The 21,440-nt window shown below is 37.9% G+C and overlaps 1 protein-coding gene across 4 annotated transcripts in view; it reads left to right on the top strand.

The window, feature by feature from the left end:
- Positions 1 to 21,440, top strand: part of FAM91A1 (family with sequence similarity 91 member A1) — a 41,749-nt gene that overhangs the window by 8,339 nt on the left and 11,970 nt on the right. For 3 of the 4 annotated variants that reach the window (XR_009740797.1, XM_061438667.1, XM_061438665.1), the window contains exons 5-19: positions 582 to 649; positions 1,201 to 1,314; positions 2,545 to 2,635; positions 3,051 to 3,113; positions 6,110 to 6,216; positions 6,761 to 6,799; positions 7,295 to 7,407; positions 7,827 to 7,942; positions 8,769 to 8,881; positions 9,212 to 9,298; positions 11,719 to 11,851; positions 15,384 to 15,532; positions 17,336 to 17,470; positions 17,604 to 17,717; positions 21,327 to 21,399. Coding sequence is in view for 3 of the 4 variants with exons in the window: in XM_061438667.1 (XP_061294651.1) it covers positions 582 to 649; positions 1,201 to 1,314; positions 2,545 to 2,635; positions 3,051 to 3,113; positions 6,110 to 6,216; positions 6,761 to 6,799; positions 7,295 to 7,407; positions 7,827 to 7,942; positions 8,769 to 8,881; positions 9,212 to 9,298; positions 11,719 to 11,851; positions 15,384 to 15,532; positions 17,336 to 17,470; positions 17,604 to 17,717; positions 21,327 to 21,399 (1,515 nt within the window). In the remaining variant the exon portion in view is untranslated. The remainder of the gene's footprint in view (positions 1 to 581; positions 650 to 1,200; positions 1,315 to 2,544; positions 2,636 to 3,050; positions 3,114 to 6,109; positions 6,217 to 6,760; positions 6,800 to 7,294; positions 7,408 to 7,826; positions 7,943 to 8,768; positions 8,882 to 9,211; positions 9,299 to 11,718; positions 11,852 to 15,383; positions 15,533 to 17,335; positions 17,471 to 17,603; positions 17,718 to 21,326; positions 21,400 to 21,440) is intronic. The other variant, XM_061438666.1, reaches the window with a different exon arrangement.

The following is a 21,440-nucleotide window of genomic DNA, read 5'->3' as shown; positions in this document are numbered from 1 at the left end:
AGATTATTGATAATTTTATCAGGTGGTATAAGTCAAGTGTGAGATTTAGTTTTAAATGTCTAAGGGAAGGATATTTTGGAGTGGCAGAATCAGACAAATGGGACTAGTCTTTTTCTAGAGAGTGAAGTTCCTTTTCATACTTGGGCTGTGGTGTATACTAAATGAGGAAGAAAATTCACTCACAGTATTTTTGCAGCACAATACATGGTTTTTACTAACAAAATTCGCTGCTTTTTTAAATTATACTTATTTTAATGAAGTGTGTCTATTTGAAATGTGACAGTTCTGTTGTGTTAAGAAGAAACTTTTGCTGAGAAGTACATTTTGACTTCCTGGAATTGGGAGGACTTCTGCTTTTAAAAAATTTTCTCATTTAGCATTGTCAAAAGTGTCAGCATGAATTTATCTCTCCCAATTGGTTTTCTTTTGTATTTCGTTGGAAGACTTCTTTTTAATTTGATCCTGATTGTCAGTAATAATAAAAAGGGGAACGAAAGTCAAAAGGTTTTTTCCTAGTAGACTTGTGTGTGTACTGACTTTTCAAGATGTATTAAATGATTTTAAAAGAAAGACTCTTTTAGGTCTAAGGCTTCTTGGCATAGGAAGAAACCAATACATTGATCTGATGAATCAGTGCAGATCATCAAAGGTAAGCTAGTTGTTTCTCTTTCTCATTTCTTGTACCTCTTATCACATAGTCTTGTTAAATTTTTAAGTAGTAGAAATACTGAATTGTGATTTCTTGGATCAAATAAAATGTGCTTAATACAGAAATAATACAAAAACAACTCATCAGTATCTCTAGGTTATAGCTTAAGTGCTTATTGAATTTAAAATGTTCAAGGAATAGGACGCTTCATTTATTTTTAAAAATCTGCTCCATTGATCTTCTAACCTAAGTCATTCCACACCCAGGGTTCAGTTTATGAGTGAAATTGATACACATTTTCACCTGGGTTTCTTTTGAATATCTGGATTTAGATTCAGATTTAATGATACTGTTTTGAAGTAATTTATTTTGAAATAATTTAAGAATGACTTTTTCCATTTAGTATATCTAAAATACGTTAGATTTTAAAACGTGAGAATTTTAAAAGGTATTTAGCCTGTTAGAAACGATCTTGTTATAGTATGATTAATAAAAAAGAAAACAGTAATTTTAGAATGATTGCAAATTCTCAGATATTTGAACCATTGCAGAAATTTTTCAGAAGGAAAACGGCGCGTGATCTTTTACCAGTAAAGCCAGTGGAAATTGCCATAGAGGCCTGGTGGGTGGTGCAGGCTGCGTATATCACGGAAGATGACATAAAGGTAGGTATCTTTAAAAATTAAGCATTTTTATTTTTAAAAATTACATTTAACTGTAGTTGCAGAACTTTTTAAAAACGTGACACTATTTGGTGTTCCTGAAGGAAATTAAACTTAAATGCAAAATTGTAAATGATCTCAGTAGGCGAGACTATTGGTAAGTTTCGAAAATACTCTTGATTAATGAGGGAGACTTGATGTGGTTCTTGTACAGTCATCTGGGGATTTAATTAGATGGGTGTTTCATGCATAGTTGACATGATGCCGCAACTACCAGCAGTAACATTGATAACATTCTTTGAGCCCTTGGTGTGTGCTCAGGGTGCCAGGCACTGTTCCAAGTGCCTTTTGTATTGTCTCATTTGATTCTCATAACAACCCCAGTGGTGTGGGGTTGTTTGTAGCCTATTTCATATATGAGGAAAATGAACACACAGAAGTGAAGTAATGACTCCAGTCACAGTGGAGTAAAGTCCAGGGTTTTAATTCGGACAGTTTGCTCTGCTCTTAAATCACTGTTGAAATGCTATACTCAAGTGTTAGGTGCTTGATAGAGCACTAAGGTCAAGATCAAGGGAAACGCTGTTTGCAGTGGTCAGACCACATTTGTTACAGGCTGTATACGTTTAAGAAGAGATGTTGATTAGAGAAGGAGGTGGAGCAGTAGACGCGGTGCCTAGAGACCAGTCGTATCCCTGTGGCTGAAGAATTAAGTGAGCATGTGGACTTCTTTTTAATTTGCATTTTATTTTACTTCCAAGGACAGAATAAATCCAGTGAGAGCAAGGCTTAGAAATTCTGCTTCAGTGCATTTACTTCCAATTAAGATATCAGACTATTTCATAAGATAGTGATCTTGTCACTGATGATAATCCTGTGGCATGTGAATTAGCTTTTGATTTGAGAGATTCAGAGTCAGTATGTGGATCAGATTCCAATTCAAAAAGGGTGAATAAATATTAGTATTTATTAGTGAACATGCTACTTATCAGCAAGTATTAGCACTTAAAATTACTTTGTTTTGTGAGTTCTGTTGGTAGCATACTTTGGCACCTTAATTGATGGTTATGTGCATAGCCTTTTCTGTTTGAATTCTAGAGTAAAGAATGAATATTACAAGTAGTTCATATAATTAATGAGATATAATCATTGGTTTAAACGTAAATAGATTTGAGGAGACATCAATTAGTTAATTTGGACAGAACTTAATTGAAAATATTTTGCTTTTCCTAGATATGCACTTTGCCTGAGAAATGCGCTATTGATAAGATCATTGATGCAGGCCCTCAACTCTCTGGATCACTAGATTACAATGTAGTCCATAGTAAGTGGTTAGTAGAAATGGTCTTCTGTCAACATAAAAACTTATTTTAAGCCATCAACAATTAGTAGCTATTATTTATCAATTAGATAAGAATAGTAATATTTCCTAAGGCGTGGTATTGTTTGAAATGTGACCTTTGTCCATTGTTTTCCAGTGTGGCTGTAATTAGTCACATAGATTAGAAATTTATGTGAATGCATCATAAGAAAAATTTTGCAGTTCTGAGCATTTGAGGGAAACCAAGATTTTGAAAGCTTTGATAATAATTTTTTTCTTCTGTCTTGTCTTTTTCACATACCATTAAGTTGTAAGAATCTTTATTTTTATGGAAAACCAAGAATAAAGTTTTTATTTTTTTTTTAAAACTACTAATGTTTACTGTTTCATCTAAAACAAGATACTTTTGCTTCTGTAGGTTTATATAACAAAGGATTTGTTTATCTGGATGTACCAATATCTGATGACAGTTGTATAGCAGGTGAGTATGTGGTAATATTTCTCAATGTTTTTTGAATGGCTGCTAGGTGCTGGGCACTGTGTATCACCCTAATAAGTTAGACACACATCATCCTGGGATCTTTGTGTTAGAATTTTTCAAAGAAAACCATTTCTTCCTCATTACGTTACAGCACGCTGTGGTGATTTTACTTAAATTCCTTCTTTTTATTTTTATCTTATGATGGCGTAAACACTATATTAAAATAGAAATCCAAGGTAAATTTCTTAAAATCCTAAATCAAATCTGTCTTTATAAATTTATGTCATCTTTTAAACCTTGTTCACTGCGTAAGTTTCTACATGTATTCAGTAATATCATAGAATTGTATGTTGTTCATTTTTACCAGACATATCTGTGTCTTATTTTTTCATGTAACGACCGTCTTTTTTGGCTTATCTCTTCCTCCCTATCTCTTCCTCCCTTCTTCACTTCCTCTGCAAGTTAAATCAATATTAAGACCCTTGTATATTTCAGTTTGGGGCTTCCCAAGTGGCTCAGTGGTAAAAAATCCTCCTGCCAGTGCAAGAGACACAGGTTTGATTGGAGAAGGAAATGGTAACCTGCTCCAGTGTTCTTGCCTGGGAAATCCCATGGACAGAGGAGCCTGGTGGGCTACAGTCTGTGGGGTTGCAAAAGAGACACCACTTGGCAACTAAACAACAAATGAACAAGAACAGCAGTGTTTCAGTTTACTAAACCATTACTCTGTTGCTGGTTATTTAGATCATTTCCTTATTTATTTATTTTGGTGATGTGGTTAACATCTTTGAACACAGTAGAGCTTTTTTTCTGTAGGTTAGATTTCTTGCCAATTTGTAGAAGCACTTGTTACATTAAGGTTATGTGTTGTAAATGTGTTTTCCATCGTATCTTTTAGCTATTCTTGTTTGTGATATCATCTGCATTCTAAGATACTTGTGTAATCAAATAAATAAAGAGTCAAAACATTTCAGGAACCTTACTGTTACCAACTGAGTGATAGGGCTTATTAAAGAAACACTCCCTCCATCAGGTATCGTGCTCCAGCGTGTCCTGACCTTTATGTTTTATTTGTGTAGGCAATGGCACCCCACTCCAGTACTCTTGCCTGGAAAATCCCATGGACGGTGGAGCCTGGTGGGCTGCAGTCCATGGGGTCGCAAAGAGTTGGACACGACTGAGCGACTTCACTTTGACTTTTCACTTTCATGCATTGGAGAAGGAAATGGCAACCCACTCCAGTATTCTTGCCTGGAGAATCCCAGGGACGGGGGAGCCTGGTGGGCTGTCGTCTATGGGGTCGCACAGAGTCGGACACGACTGAAGCGACGTAGCAGCAGCATATGTGTTTATGTCCAGGCCTTCCTTGTCCTTTATTTTTTTAAATAATAATTTTCTTTGCTATTTCCAGGTATTTTTCTTTATTTTTATTAATATCTTTTTGAGTAGGCAATAATTAGGATTATAAACTCCTAAACTTACAAAAGAGTGTAAAAACATCTGTTTCTGATGCCTGACCTGAGTTACTCAATTTCTCTCTCGGCCACTACTGCAAAGTTGCCTATATACTCTCTCACAAACATACTATGCACAAATATACGTATATAGTTTTTTGTGTGATTTTATTCTTACATAGATGGTGTATCCAACGCATGCTTTGCTTCTTTAACTTAATATATATTGAAGACTATTCTGTATCTCTTTATGTAGAGTTAAAGAATTTCTCATTCTTTTTGTCCAAATTCTCTGTGCCTTGGTTTCTTCATCTCTAAGATAAGATATACTTTTTAACAACTCTTGATATTAAGAGGATTAAGTGAAATTGTATATATATAAAGCAGCTAGTAGTATAGTCTGGCATTTAGTAAGCATTCAGTAAATTTTGACACTTCTTATTCACATAGTTGATAGTGTAGGAAAAGAATTAATTATATTAAAAAATGGGATTGCTGAAATATTTCTAAAAAGAAACCTTTGATCCTTAAGAGTTCTTGGGTGATTAGAAATAGGGTAGCACCAAATCAGAAACTGCCATGAGACAGAGCTGTAACTTGGGTAGCCTACCCTGATGTGTGCATTGTGGTTCTTCACAGTGTCTTCATTTTGCTCACTTGAGTTTTGTCTTATTGCTCTCTCTTGGGAATACTTTTAGGTTTTGGGTGCAGTGAGGTAGTGTTAGGGTCAGAGGACACAGGGACACCACATCCTCCTGTGATCTAGGCACACATCTTCCCAGAATGCTTTTAAGGGAAGTGTGCCCACAGGGGAGACTGGCAAAGGCAAGCGTAGTGCCTCCTCATGGTCGGGAAGCGCAGCCTAGTAAATTGGAGTAGGGCATCTGGACCAAAGAGGTAGAGAGAAGTGAGTACAACTGCCAGGTGGAGAGGAGCAACTGGGCAGCCTCTTGTGCTGACACAGGTTTTGACCCTCTTGCCATTAAGGAGGATACAGAATAAAAAGCCCCAAGAGCAAATTACATCAGTGATAAACGTGGCAGTCACACATATGGGTTTCCCCTTTTGTCAGGATGGAGCAGGGATGATGGGAGAAGGACAACGAGCTGATACTTTCTGTCCCCCTGGTTTTGTATAGCATGGCAGCTCGCAGCCCTTGTTTCTCTGCTTCAGACCAGGCATCCTGCTGCCTAAGACCAATCAAAAGCATACCCTTGGCAGGCTTCCCCATCCAGAAGCAGCCACAGTCCCCCTGCCTTTCTCCTGAGTCCACGCCTATAAGCACTTCTCTGCCTGAGTAATGCTGAGCGGTCCCTGGGGGTGAAATTACTTTTATGGCTTTATGCTCTGCCATCAGAGTCCACTATGTATATGACCTTTACTTTGGGAGTTTTAGAAAAACTTGCAGTGGAGTTGATAAAATGAATCAAAAGCTGAATTCATTTCCTAAGTTGGAGGTCTCTTTTTGAATAGATATTTGAATTAAACTTTCTTCTTTTATAAAATTAAATCACTGAGAAACATCTGTTTTGTTTATTTTAGTTCCTCCTCTTGAAGGTTTTGTAATGAATCGAGTGCAAGGTGATTATTTTGAAACCCTGCTCTATAAGATATTTGTGTCAATAGATGAGCATACTAATGTTGCAGAGGTAAGTGTGACAACATCTTATGAAAGAGTTTAGCCTCAAGATTAGAAAATAAGTTTGTGTCAAGTGGATAAAATTATTTAATGATATAACTAAAATATTTAAAAAATCCGTACATGGTTAGATTTTCGACTATTAATATACTTAAGTCACTGTTCTTAAGTTACTTCCTGCATATATATATAGTTATAATTTGGTTGAATAACTTTATATGACTTTATAGTAAAAGCATTGTAAATGATTGATCTAGAATTTTTTCATTTTAAATGAGAAAATTAAAGCTAAGTAATTCTAATTCAAATTCTAATTAAAGTAGCTCAAGTAATTATAACTGATGCTAAGTTATTAGGGTCACTGCCTGGATTTGTGCTACTCTAAGTGTCTTAAAGATATAGAAAGAGGAAATTTCCGCTTACCAAATTTATTCAGTATTTCCATTATTGATAATTTAAATTTTGCTGATGATGGAGAAGTTATCTGTAACTGTTTATTATGATATACTGATAATTTTTAGGAATGTAAAATAATTTTTAATTTTATTTTCCAGCTTGCAAATGTTCTTGAGATAGACCTGTCTCTGGTTAAGGTATGTAATTTTCCTACTCTTTTTCACTTGTGTTACGAGCACTAAATGGATTATAGATTTTTGTCTTGCTACTGAGAAGCGGAAGCAGTGAGATGCTTATTAATTGTCAGAGGAAGTAGAGCAGAGCAAGACCAGAGCCCTGAAGTTCCCACCCTAGGGAGTGAAAGCTAGCCTCACCCGTCTGTGCCCAGCAGGGAGCAGTGCCTTGTAATGAAGTCACGGTGTCTTGCAGTGATGTCAGTTAAAGCAACAACTCCTGCTTCTTGGGGGTGTGGATCTGGGGAGGGCCAAGCCAGAGGGTTGGAGGCTTTCCCTCTCCTGCCTATGTGGAGATCTTAGGGGAAGACCAGGCTTACTGAAAACGGTTTTTTCTGGCTATGGGATGAAAATATTTGAGGATCTCTATAAACATAGTCCATAATAGTTTTTTTTTGTCTACGGACATTCTGATGTCTAGTTTATTTCAGATATTCGTTCCCTTTATATTCCTTTTAGAATGCTGTATCAATGTACTGCCGATTGGGGTTTGCCCACAAGAAAGGACAAGTAATAAATTTGGACCAACTTCATTCATCGTGGAAGAATGTTCCATCCGTAAACAGATTAAAGTAACTCATTTATTTAGTATGAGAGTTTTTTGTTTTGGGGAAAAAAATACAATTTTATGTACAAAATTTTATTTATTCAGCAGATTAAACCCTATATATTAGTGGTGTTTAATCTTGTGTGTTTTGGAATTTTTTTTAGACTCTTATGAAAACTATGACACTTGCCCTAGAGAAAAGCTCATACTATATGTTACATATAAATTTAAAATGTTCTCATATTCTCTGAAGCCTGTCCATGGGTTTAGTTAAGAACCTTTGCTGTGGGTGCAGAATATTTTAGGGCTACATCTCAGTTTGGGGCCTGAATGTAAGAGTGGATTTAGGTGAATGTTTGTAAGCTCAGTACTGACTTCAGTGGCTGTTTTTATATATGGTCATTTGTGTGGTTTTTCAGAAGTGACTGTTTTCTTCATCAACAGGAGTACTTTAGATCCACAGAAGATGCTCCTGTCGTGGGATGGCGGGGAAAGTAGGAGCCCTGTACAGGAAGCTTCATCGGCTACTGACACGGATACAAACAGTCAAGAAGACCCAGGTTAGCGGTGACTCAGCTTGAGCCTGTCTGTAAATAAGCCGTGTGTCTGCACATACACTCATAAAGCGAACTCTCCAGGTTTACAATTAATTTATGATTTGGTCTGGATTTTCTTCACTCAGTATGTATCTTTGAGTATTTACCCATATGTTGCTAGATCTTAGGGGTATCAAATTGATAGGAAATACAATAGTTTCCTTCTAAAAACTGAGTCTGGAGAATGTAGCCGTAAGAACCACCACAGCGTGAGAGGCACTGTGGTGTTTCTGGGGAGCAAAGAGGAAGAGCCCTCCTTCTGCCAAGAGGGGTTTAGGGAGCCTTCATGGAGAAGATGCTGTTGCGGCTGAGAATGACTAAGAGAGTGCCAGCTGGCGAGTGCAGGAAGACCATCGCGGGGAGGCCTCTAGGTACAGAGGGGGACAAAGCATAGTGGATGAGGGGCTTGCATGTGCTTGTGTGGGGAGAGGAGAAGGGCACCATCAAGTGGCTTCTATTCCTGCCCTTGGTAGCTCTGTTCCCTGGGCCTGGCGACTTGTCTACAGAGGTTAAGCTAGGTAGTCATTTGATCTGACAGTGATCAAGTCTTGGTTTATTATTGACTTTCAGAAAATTTACTGCACAAGTGAATGGCTTAAAAGATTTTTTTTTCTTTCTCTATGTTGGAGATAAGGTAGAATTGGGACCTCTTATGACTTACAGTATTGCCTATATTATGTACTTTTAATTATTAAATAAAGCTGAAATGAAACACATTCTTACTCCAAATGATAAATAATGAACAGTTTTCATTTACTTGATTTTTAAACTATGATTTTTATCCCCCCAGCAGACACAGCCAGTATAAACAGTTTGAATCTGTCTACAGGATACACAAAGCGTATCGCGTTCCTATTTGACTCAACACTTACTGCCTTTTTAATGATGGGAAACCTTTCACCAGTAAGTCAAATTCTTATTTAAATATGAAAATGTTTAACGATTAGGTACATAATAATTCAGTGTTCTTATATCTTTTTTTTTAAGTACTAAATTTATTCCTGAAAATGCAGCCAGCTTTGTTTTATATTCTTTAGAGGAGTGTGGCAGCTTTTTAGTGAGGGCTGCTTTTGTAATTAGAAAAATCAAGTCTTTATGCACACTTGAGGTTAAATATATTGGAAAGTGTAGTATCAAGATAAGATGCTTAGCATTCAGAGGGAAAGCTAGAACTTACTAATAATAGGCTCAGATAAAGTACATTTCAGTTTTGTTTTTGTTTCTTTATTGCAGAATTTGAAAAGCCATGCAGTCACAATGTTTGAAGTTGGCAAGCTCTCAGATGAGTCTCTGGACAGCTTTCTTATTGAACTAGAAAAGGTAAATCTAGGTAGATGGGATGTCAGGGTGTTGGGACTCTTTTCTTGCTTGATAAAACATCAGTTGTTGGTTATGTAGATTTTTGGTATATTCTTGTTCATTCCCACCCTAATACTGTGGCAGTCATTTAGTTTTAAACATATTGAGTGGATGAATGAATTTTGTGATTTTAAAAGAGTAATTTACCTCATCTAAGCTCTTAGCATAATCTGACGTAATGAGGAAATGGGGTACAGAAATCTTAAAGTCTGTATGCAGTTTTTATGCACTTTTCCAAAATAGCCTTTAATTTTTTTTTTTCTTTTCATCATAACTCTTAAAAAATCTACTCTTAAGCAATTTTATTTGAAATTTTTGTTCCACTTAGTCTGGAACAATGTCCCTGGGTGTCGTGTTTATATCCACTCTCACTGTCCCTTTTAGCATCTTGAAGACTTCAGCCATATTTGTTTTTAACCATCTTTTCCCTGTGAGTACAGCCTAGTTTTCCTTAACTCTAAATCTTGATCGCCCTTCTGGTGTGTTTCATTCCCTGAGTATTTTATTCTGTCCTCTGTGCTGCTTTAAGCAAGTAGTGTGTGTGTCTAATCTGTTCCTTGACTAATAAATTTGGTACCTTCCTTGCTTTAGTGATGAACTCATGTATGTTAGAGAATGTTTGGTAATTTTGTACTTTATATCTCAAAAAAAAAAAACAACCCAAAAAAAACACCATGACATTTTTTTCCTCCCCACCTTCTCCATAGGATTTTTACTTTTTTAGTCCCTGAGATCATCCTTGTTGTGAATTTGTCTCCTTAACTTTTATCTTTATATTTTCACTATTTCCTCAATGCTTTTAATATCTTGTTTAGCCCCATTTCTTATTGTATATCATCTTTTCCAATAAATTTTTTATATTCTAGCACATATTAACATGTTTTCCAGATTTTTATTTTTCGGATTTCAGCTGGTCTTTTATCAAGTACAGCAAATTGGAAGATCTCTTTTACGCTTTATATATATATATATATATATATATATATATATATTTTTTTTTTTTTTTTACCACATAGACATTCTTGGAAAAGCCCTTTAGTCTGAAGTTTAGTTTTTAAAAAATAGTTTCTTAGCTATTTTTTAAGAAGCTTCATCTTGATCAAACTTAATTGGCTGATCTTGTTAATGTAATGCAAATGTAATTAGTTATTTCCTCCTGTAGACCTGGCCTTCTGTTTTCTCTGCTGCTTCTGGAATGTGTGTGCTTTTACATATTAAACAGGTGACTGACTCAGTGTCAGAAGAACATGCATTAAAATGTAAACCCAGTGAAGGCAGGAGTTCCATCCACTCCTCTGTCCTTACATCCTAAGGAGGTCATAGCACAGAACAGGGGCTCAGTGAATCCTTGTTGAGTGATTTAAAGCTGTGTGTTCAGCGATACTGAACAGCTGTATTGAGTCACGTACTCTGTTGTCCCTTGCAGAGTTGTGAACAGGGTGATAAAAATAGTGGCATCATTGGTGACCATGGATTAGACTACTTTTCTAGACAAAGCAGAATATACAGATCTTAGAGTTTTTTGAGCACCCTGTTTGAATCATATATGGAACATATAATGTTATAATTTGGCATTACTTTGTTGCTGAAGTTGTTTTACTTGTTGGGGTAATTTCTGTCACCTTCCAAAGTGTAGTCAAATGGAAGCTCAACCAAGATTGGGGTTAATATGTATTTCAGTATTGCCTGGGCAAATTTCTGATTGGCTGATTTTTCAGTTCAGTTCAGTCGCTTAGTTGTGACTGACTCTTTGTGACCCTGTGGACTGTAGCACACTAGGCTTCCCTGTCCATCACCAACTCCTGGAGCCTGCTTAAACGCATGTCCATCGAGTTGGTGATGCCATCCAACCATCTCATCCTCTGTCGTCCCCTTCTCCTCCTGCCTTCAATCTTTCCTGGCATCAGGGTCTTTTCCAGTGAGTCAGTTCTTCACATCAGGTGGCCAAAGTGTTGGTGTTTCAGCTTCAGCATCAGTCCTTCTAATGAATATTCAGGACTGATTTCCTTTAGGATTGACTGGTTGGATCTTCTGGCAGTCCAAGGGACTCTCAAGAGTCTTCTCCAACACCACAGTTCAAAAGCATCAATTCTTTGGTGCGGCTTTCTTTATAGTCCAACTCTCACATCCATACATGACTATTGGAAAAACCATAGCTTTGACTAGATGGACCTTTGTTGGCAAAGTAGTGTCTCTGGTTTTTAATATGCTGTCTAGGTTGGTCATAGCTTTTCTTCCAAAGAGCAAGTAGAAAACTAATTTCACAGTATGAAAAGGCTGATTTTTTAATAATGTCTAAAGATATCTACTTTATGGTTATAAACTGGCATGAATGGCATGGGAGTGGTTTTTGTTGCAACCCATATGTTCTCTTGTTTCAGGTTCAGAGCACTGGTGAAGGGGAAGCACAGAGGTACTTTGACCATGCGCTCACTCTGAGGAATACAATACTGTTTCTGCGTCATAATAAAGATCTAGTTGCTCAGACTGCACAGCCAGACCAACCCAGTTATGGTATGATAAATATACTCGATTTTGAAGACATGATCCTATGGAACTTCTTTCTAAGAAATTAAACAAGTCATGCTCACTTATTTAATCATCACTTATTTTAAAACATTTCTTCTATGAATTTTTTTACTCATCAGCCATTTCTTATATTACTTTCTCTCTTCTGTTGTGTGCTGCTGACATTTGTAGTATCTAAATTTGTTTAGCTATCTGTAAGAAGAGTAGAAGTGTTAATTTGTTTAAGTAGCTGTATGGGATGTAGGCATCTGCAGATGCCTATCTACAGATGTGAAACAGGCATCTGTTTTGAGAGGTGGACAAATGACAGAATTTATTTAGGAAGCATGAAGCATCAAGAATGAAGAATTCATTTTATAAAGATAAGAAACAGGGCCTTTGTATTCAAATGCTGCTGTAATATTTACTGAAGTATTTTACTTGGTGCCTTGGTGTGCCTTCTCAGTTTTGTGATAGAAAGGGGTTCCCAGACTTGAGTTGAGTTGAGGTAGTAGCTCCTGAATTGAGGAGTGGCCCCAGGAATGTGCTTTTAAAAAGATGCAGCAGCTTGGGCACCAGTGTATGAACATTACACTGTGAATGTCCTTGCTTCCTGTAGTCCTTGGACATTCATGGGAGTTGCCTTTTGGGGGCCTTTGGCACCACTGTCACGTTTAATTTCACTCATTCTCTCATTTACCTAAAAGTTCTATTTTCTGGCCAAGAACCATCATTTTCTTAGTCATACCATTTTCATTCTACTTCTTTCACCAGCACCTGGCTTTCTTTTCAGCCCAGTTAAAAACATTTAGGATGGAATCATTTGTCACTTCACAAGAGTTGTTGCGGAGGGGAGAACAAAAACCCTGGGTAGTTCAGCTGAGTGAGGCTAGACACTCAGCACCTGGTGACCCACACCTCAGCTTAGAGTCTGGTTCAGAGTCACACTTTAGCAGGATTATAGATGATTCCATGCTGGAGGTTATTCATAAACGGTCGAAACTGAGTGTTAAGTCACCAGATACCAAGACACTAGAGCTCATTTTGATAAATAAACATTTGTTGATAGTAATCATTTTTTGGTTACCAAATATTAAATCATGTGACCTAGCAGTGAATGCCACAGTCTTGAATATATCTCTGGATACACGGACTCTGGACTTTCTTAGACTTTTATGTGATTTTCAGAGATAATGGGTTAGAATATTTGAAGTGTCCTACTGCCCATCATAGAATCCAAGAATGTTACAGAGTGCTAGTGACCAGCCAGGGGTAACTCATTTTATAGATAAAGAAATTCAAGCTTTTCTTGGTTAAATCTCTTGTGCATTTAGTCATTAAAGCTCATATGATTAGTAAATGGAAGAGCTGGGGCTTGAATCCATGTCTCTTGAATATTTTCCCTTTGCTCTGTCCTTTACATTATCTTCTCTTGAACACTGAGGTTTTTATTGATTTATTCATGAACAGTCTATTGCTTAATGGGTTGTGCTAAACTTATTCTGTGTGAAAGTAAAGTATAATTTTAACCTTTAAAGCAGATTTAGTTGTTGACTGTTACTGGAGCTTTAATTGCTTAGAATAACTGATGTGGCTCCAAAGTTAAAATGTAAGTAACTCCTCCCTCCCCTTGAGACCAGATCGGCGGTTGTTTATAAAGTTTAATTCTTCTAACCAGCCTTTCTTAACTGGGGCTCCTCATTAGAACCACAGAAGATGATTTAAGTGACTATTTTCAATTTTTATAATAATGGTGTATAACTAGTACCATTTCAGATTCATAGAAAAAAAGGCCATTCATTCCAGATAAAGAATTAACTTTTTATTAGGGCATTAAGGCTTAATACCCTCCATGTAAGCAAAGTAGCTTTTTGTAGGTGCCAGATGGGATAACTCAGTCTTGCTCCTTTTTAAACAATAAACTCTGTAGTATTGGTGTTTAAGCATCTATTTTTGAGTAGAAAGAATTTTCTTTTTATGTCATTAGCAATTTGTAGTTTGAGTATATCATGTAGTACTTGATATTCATTGTAAAGCAAAAAGCCTTGTGATGCTCTCGTAGAAGCAAACCTCTGATACTGTGACAGGACTAATTTCTTAGTACTCTTCTGGTTTTAGACAGCTTGAGGCACTGCTTGAAAAATGAAAACAACGTGTGGTCTAACTTAGTTAAGATCATAGACACTCCCCTTATTTGTGAGAGGCCAGGCACAAACACCCTCCAGAATCCCTTTGCCCCATATGCCGTTAGCTAGACTGCTTGTCCCCCCGATTGTGCAGAACAAAACGCTTGCTACACTATGATCAAGCGTCTGTCCTTGTGATATTAGCGAATTTTGGCCACCCACTTAGTGTGTTTTCTGACTCCTACATTGTACAGTCCACTTTTATTCCCCCCACAACTAATAAGCAGTCTGTAGAGGGAGACACTTTACGACCGTGCAGATATCCTGCTCTGTCAGTGTTTCCTCCTAGATTTAGCATTCTCTGTTGATCCTTGTCTGAACCATTCTTGACTGTGATGGCTGCGAATTGATCTTTTTTTCCCCCAACTCCACCATTTCTTCCTCATTTAACATTTGGGACCAAGTTTCTCTTATATTCTCAGTATGGATTTATCAGTTTTTGTTTTTTCGATGATGTATAACCAGTCATTATTGTCTTATTATTTTTTTTGCTACATTGTCTCAGATTTTGCCAGTGGACTTCTCTTGTCCTGGAGTGCCTCTATCTTTTTTTTTTTTTTTTTTTTTAATTTGGTGGGGAGTAATTCCTTATTTTCTGACAAAGCTATCTTACTTTGTGTTTCTGCTCCAACCCTGGAATCAGCCTCTTCCCCTAGGAGCCTGGTTTCTTTTAGTGGTGAAATGGTATTAAAGACCAAGATCTTGGGTGCCAATTGTACTCAGGGCTTCTAAGCTCTTTTAGCAAGCCATATCCTTTTTTAGATTCATTTTTGCTTAGAGGACTAACTTGATCTTCTGAAGTTTCAATGAACTCTTTTTAGAAGCAATAGAATTGGAATTTTCCAGAAGAATTAAAAGTGGGAACACTTAACATCATTTGCATGCTTAGCTCATGCTTTATGGACCCCAGTTAGGGCATGTGTTTCTAAATAGGAATTCTTGCCCCTCTGGTCAGTTCAGAATTTGGCTGTGAAGTTTTTATAGTGATTGAAAATTGGGGGAGGGAAGGAAACAGCTTTCCCATGGCGCTTAGGTTTTCATAAGATGGCACTGCCATGATGGAGAGGAAGTAAGGTAAAGCAAATGTATTTAAAGTGAAAGGTTAGCTCGAAGAAACACCGGTAGACAGTTATCTTTTTGGATCAGAATAAAGACTTTTAGCTTTAAATCTTACAAAGCCTTAGTTGACTTCCTAGGAAATAAAGTGCTTTTAAAAAACTATTCTACCTTATTTTAAAAAATTTTAATTTTTATTTAAAAAATTGAAGGCAATTCTCAATATTTTCATCTTCGACATTTTTGTTTCATGTTGTCAGTCTTTCATTCTGTGTATGTGGTTGATCACAATTCAGGTTTTCCTCTGGATCTCTTGCGCTGTGAAAGCCTTCTTGGGTTGGACCCTGCAACCTGCAGCAGAGTTCTAAACAAAAATTACACGTTGCTTGTTTCCATGGCTCCTCTCACCAACGAAATCCGGCCCGTCAGCAGCTGCACCCCTCAGGTAAAGAAAGACCCACTGGGAAGCCTGCTCTGCCATTATTTTCTTCTTCCTCATGGCAACTTGAAGGGGAGGTTTAACAGTCTTATGTATTGATTCTCAAATTGTAGGCAGCAGATACTAAAATCATCAACTCAGAAAGCAGTTTTGTACGTATTGCTGTTGTAGGATGTTCAATTTGTGAGGTATAATTGGTACTTTATATATATATATATATATATATATATATATATATATATATATATATAGTCTAGTGCCCCTAGAGAAGGAAATGGCAGCCCACTCCAGTATTCTTGCCTGGAGAATCCCATGGACAGAGGAGCCTGGTGAGCTACAGTCCATGGGGTCGTGGAGAGTTGGACATGACTGAAGTGACTAAACCACCAACTACCATTGTCTAGTGATTAATGACACATTTGATTACAGTTTTCTTCTTGAAAGCAGGATTTCAAAGAGAATGTTTTTGGATCCTCTAAGAAAGAAACCTGGATTGCCTTGAAGGATAAGATAACTTTAATGAGGAAGAAACTGAAGTGTTTAGGAAGTGGGGCTGTGATGCTGAATAAGCTGACAAGAAAAGATTATACTTGAAAGAGAGAATTCTGGTTACCTTTAAAATTGTGAAGATGACTTCTGGTCTTTTACTTTTTGAAAATAAATAAGTTTCATGTATTTGTATACTTAGCAAGGCGTATACCATGTGACGTGTACCATTTTCAAAGCGGGAGGATTGTGCTACATCCTGCCTGGTTTCCTTGGTATGCTGGGTTTCACGGTGTAGGAAAAAGGAAGGGATTCTGGTACATGGATGTTTCTGTTGCCTGTGCAGATCTAGCTGCTTCATGAGCACACTCCCCCCTTAGCCAAGTTGTGTCCTCTGTTCAGTGGGAGTGGGTATAGATTTGCATTTACTAATCTTTGTTTTATAATTCTTTGTGTCCCCTCCCCTCTGCCACACATACATACTTCCTTGTACTCTTTAACACAGCCTCTGGGCATAGTAGGAATCCATGAATTGAATGAGTGGTAAGATGGATGCAAGGATAGACAGTCTCTCTTTTGACAAAAATTGTTAGTGGAAATAATTAACACTTAGATAGTGCTTATCATGTGCTGCCAGGTACTGTTTTAAACTTGTAGCAATGTCCTGAAGAGGTAAGTATTCTGTTGCCGTGTTGCTGCTGCTGCTAAGTTGCTTCAGTCGTGTCCGACTCTGTGCGACCCCATAGACGGCAGCCCACCAGGCTCCCCATCCCTGGGATTCTCCAGGCAAGAACACTGGAGTAGGTTGCCATTTCCTTCTCCAATGCATGAAAGTGAAAAGTCAAAGTGAAATCGCTCAGTCGTGTCCGACTCTTAGCGACGCCATGGACTGCAGCCTACCAGGCTCCTCCATCCATAGGATTTTCCAGGCAAGAGTACTGGAGTGGGGTGCCATTGCCTTCTCCATCTGTTGCCGTGTTACAAATGAGCAAAAGGAGGCACAAGAGACCTTAAGTAACCTGCGGCGATATGGCCCAGGGGATGAAGCCAAGGTTCAGACATAACCCAACTGCTCCAGAGTCCATTCTCTTAACTGCAGTGACAAGAACTTCTCTCTTAACTGCAGTGACAAGAACTGCTTTCTCAATTCCAGTATATATATGAAAGTGTTTGAATGGGTCATTTAACATTTATCTTCGTAAGGCTAAGAACAGTTAACACTTCCATGAGGCATTAGCTGTAAGAGTATACTTAGTCCCTTGTGAAATTTGGCTTTGTTAGATAAGTATTTACAGCTTTACTTTACCTGTTCTATGATTTTAGCACATTGGACCAGCTATCCCAGAAGTCAGTTCTGTCTGGTTTAAACTGTACATTTACCACATCACCAGGCAAGGACCACCATCTCTTTTGCTGTCCAAAGGGACAAGACTTCGAAAACTGCCAGATATATTCCAGGTATGTTTTTGTGGGTTTTTAAAAAATCATTTTTGAGGAAGATAGAAACTGGTAAGCACTATTCTAGATAACTTTCTTAATTTTTTAAAATTCCTAAATGCTCTGGTATGTTTTATTTATTTCTTGTTCTTAGGGTTATGATCGATTATTAATCACGTCTTGGGGTCATGATCCTGGGGTGGTTCCTACGTCAAATGTGCTCACGATGTTGAACGATGCCCTGACACATTCAGCGGTTTTGATTCAGGTACAGTTACCTTATTTCAAACAATCAGTTTTGGATTTTAATTTCAAAGATTGCAATTTGTTTGACTCTCTGCTGAGTCACAGTCAGACATCAGTAATTAGACATTTGTCAAACTGACACATAAAGAACCAGAGATCAGGATTTTAGTCCTGGCCTTTGTCTCGCAGATTGAGAGTAGTAGAAACGATGTGGGCTTTGAAGGCAGACTCAGCTTTGAGTTCCAGCCTCAGCTTTTGCTACCTGTGTGGCCCTGTTTGTTTTTTTTTTAATAGTAGCTTTAAAATTTAGGTGTGCTTCATATACCATATTCCCCAGTTGAATTGTGTGATTCAGTGGTTTTTAGTGTATTGACAGATGTCTACAGTCAGCACCACACTCAGTGCTACAACATTTTCCTTTTCCTGTAGTTCTCGCACCAACCCCCCACCCCCGACACTTGCTGTCTCTGTAGAATGCCTGTTTGGGGCATTTCAGATACAGGGAGCCATATATAGGCTGCTTTCCTGTTGTCCAAGTGGCCATGTTGTCACTTCTTTGGGATATATCCTTAGAAGTGGAAATGTGGAGTCACGTGGTAGCTTTGTGTGTTAACTGTTTAAGGAACTGCTGGGCTGTTTTCCAAAGTGACTTTACATTCCTTCCAGCCCTTTGTATTACCTTATTTCTTAATTATAACCACTCTAGCTGGTGTGAAGTGGTATGTAACATTTTAGAGATACTCTTCTTAAACTTAGTTTCCCCCATCTGCAGAATGGGGATGGTAATATCCACTGTGTAACAACAAAAGTAATAGTAAGAGCTAATGCCAAAGGAAGCATTTTTAGCTTTAGAATTGTTGAGAGAATGAAACAAGAAGGTGTGTGTGTGAAGAGTACAGCACTCTTTCTGGTACATAATAGGTTCTCTGTAAAGATCGCATTAATTCATTGAACTGGCAGTTGTACTTGCCATATTCTGTACTAATTAATGTGGGTTTACAAATGAGGCATGGTCCCTGTCTTCAGGGAACTTAATTCTGATGGGAAAGGTTATGTAAGCAGTTTTTAGCTGAGGGTTAGAGAGAGTGATAGGGGAAGTGTTAAAGAGAAGTACCTTCTAGCTTTGGGGCAAGGACAGAGGCTTAGGGAGAGTTCCTCGGAGAAAATGAGACCTGGCTAGGTATAAAAGACTGATTCAGAGGAGAGTGAGGCCAGGCAGAGAGGTACAGTTAGTATGAATAAACCCTTGGGTAGAGAGTTTTTTCTTCTTTCTTCATAACTAGTTCCCTAGTGCTTGGAATAGTGCCTGGCTCGCAGAAGTTGCTCAGTGAGTGAGTGTTGAATAAACGAACAGGAATACGAAGTGGGAGCATGTGCTCGGACATGTGAGCTGTTACGTCATCTTGAGGGGTGGGCTGCAGTGTGATGGATGGTGATCAGAGACTCGTCTGGAGCAGTAGGCAGGCCCTGCCCTGGAGGGCAGTGGACCTTACTTGTCCTGCCGTAGTGCTTAGACTTTCCCTTTAGATCCATGGTAGCCAGTGAAGGGTGCTGAGCAAGGGATTAACATGGTCAGTTGTGATTTAGAAGATTAGCCTGAAGACTGTTGAGAATGACTGGGTGGGAGAAGATAGGATTAGCATGCAGTCTTGGAGGCCAGATAAGAGATGAGGACAGCCTAGGTTAGGGAAGCAGTAATAAGAATGAAAAGGAAGAATTATTACAAATACAAAATAAATAGAACTGATCAGGTATCTGAGAAGGGGGTGGGAAGAGGAAAAGGGATTCCTCAGGAACCTGGCTTGTGAAGATGGAAGAACAGCGGCATCACACTTGAGAACACAGGAGGAAGAGCTGGTGTATGGGAGCAGATGAGCGTGGCGTGTTTTGGGCCTGTGGGACATTTGGGTGGTGGAAATATCTAGGAGGTAATTGAAAATATTCTGAAATTCAAATGAGAGCTCGAACAAGGGAGATTGACTTGAGTGTCAGCATCAGCACGTGGGTAGTAGTAGAAACTGTGAGAGGATGCGTTAGCCGGGAGGGCAGACATGAAGCGTAGAGCGGTGGCTGGGATACGGAGTAGGATGGGCTGGACGTGAACTGAGGGGTCAGACCGCCTAAGTTCACATCTGGAGTCCACGTATTGGCTACATTGGATAAGTTAACTAACTTGCTTCAACTTCAGTGACTTCACCTGCAAATTAGAGGTAATAAAAGGTCTTACCTTTACATGATTGTTGAAAAGAATGACTGAGATGGGAGATCAACATAAAATGCTCTAGACCTGTGTTTAGTACCTTGGAACATCTCAAAAAATGTTCACTACAGTGGCAGTGGTGGTGGAAATAGAGTGAGAGGAGTTTTAAACTGTTTGTTAAGGAGTTTTGCCTTTTCTAAAAAAGAACGTCTCTTTTATTAAATTTTATGGAAAAAAAGATTTACCTTTACTGGAACTTAAAACAGCAGAATTAAGATTTTTGATTAAAACCATGTTCTTATAAATAATAACCATCTTGTTTAGGATTGAAATCATAAATGTATCAGTGGAATAGAAGCAAGATATTAGAAACATATTCAAGTTGTTATATGAACCAAGTTAAATGAATATGATTTTTTCCCCCCTGAAATTATTTTTTTCTTTTACATCACAGTATCTTGAATTTGATTAATGTGTGGATCTTCTTTAAAGGGAAAGAATGTATAGATCCCAAGTGTTAACTTTTCTATTAAAATGATTCTGTATAAGCATAAAATGAAATACCTTATGCTTATCATTCATAACTGTAATTACTTGAATGTGAGGAATGCTGTTTGTAACATGGGACTGAGGTGGGTTAGATTCATAGATTTTTTTCAATTTAACTTTTGAATTGATAGTTCATGTTTCAAAAATAAAACACTATTAAAAGATACATAGAGAAAAGTATCACTGCCCTCTTAACACTGTTCAGTCCCCACTCCCTGACTCTCCTCCAGATCAGACAACCACATTTGTTTCTGCTGTACCCTTCTAGAATTTCTTTATACACATGCAAGCAATTACATACAGATATCCCCCATGCTTTTTCCACTTAGCAATTGGAGATCTTTCTATTTCATTTTGTAGAGAGCTTCCTTTTTTTGCAGCTGCCTTGAAAATACGCACATAGATTTATTTCATCAGTCCCCTGCTGACTGGCATTTTGGTTGTCTCTAATTGTATGCAGTTAGAGTGCTGCAGCAAGGCATTTTGAATACGTGTCATTCAGTTCACATTTTTGAGATTTGCACTCCTAATCCGCAGCACGCCAGGGAACTCGGATCCTCCGTCACTTTTCTTTCTCAGCACTACAGCTAAGCCTCATGAATGCACAGGATCTCATTCAGGCTTCACTCAGCAGACACCTGATTGACCTGTTTTTTCACTAACCCGTACCCTCACTTTAGACACATTGCCTTAATAGGTTAATAAAGATTTAAGATTATGTTTACTTGCTAGAGAAAAGCAGAGAATTATTGAGAGCATTTTAATGGAGTATTAAGGTGGAATACATCATCATGAGGCACAGTTTTAATTATCAATTGAGTATCTACTGTTGGAAATACAGATTTCACATATACCTTTCAACTTGTGTTTTTTCATGTTTAGGGACATGGTTTGCATGGGATAGGAGAAACTGTCCACATACCTTTCCCATTTGATGAGACAGAACTACAAGGAGGTACCTTACTTTCAAATTGTATCCATTTGACTTCTTTATAA

Source organism: Bos javanicus, chromosome 14, assembly GCF_032452875.1.
Source record: "Bos javanicus breed banteng chromosome 14, ARS-OSU_banteng_1.0, whole genome shotgun sequence".
Lineage (NCBI taxonomy): Eukaryota > Metazoa > Chordata > Mammalia > Artiodactyla > Bovidae > Bos > Bos javanicus.
Note: the sequence above shows the minus strand (reverse complement) of the source record. Positions and strands in the feature narration are given on the sequence as shown.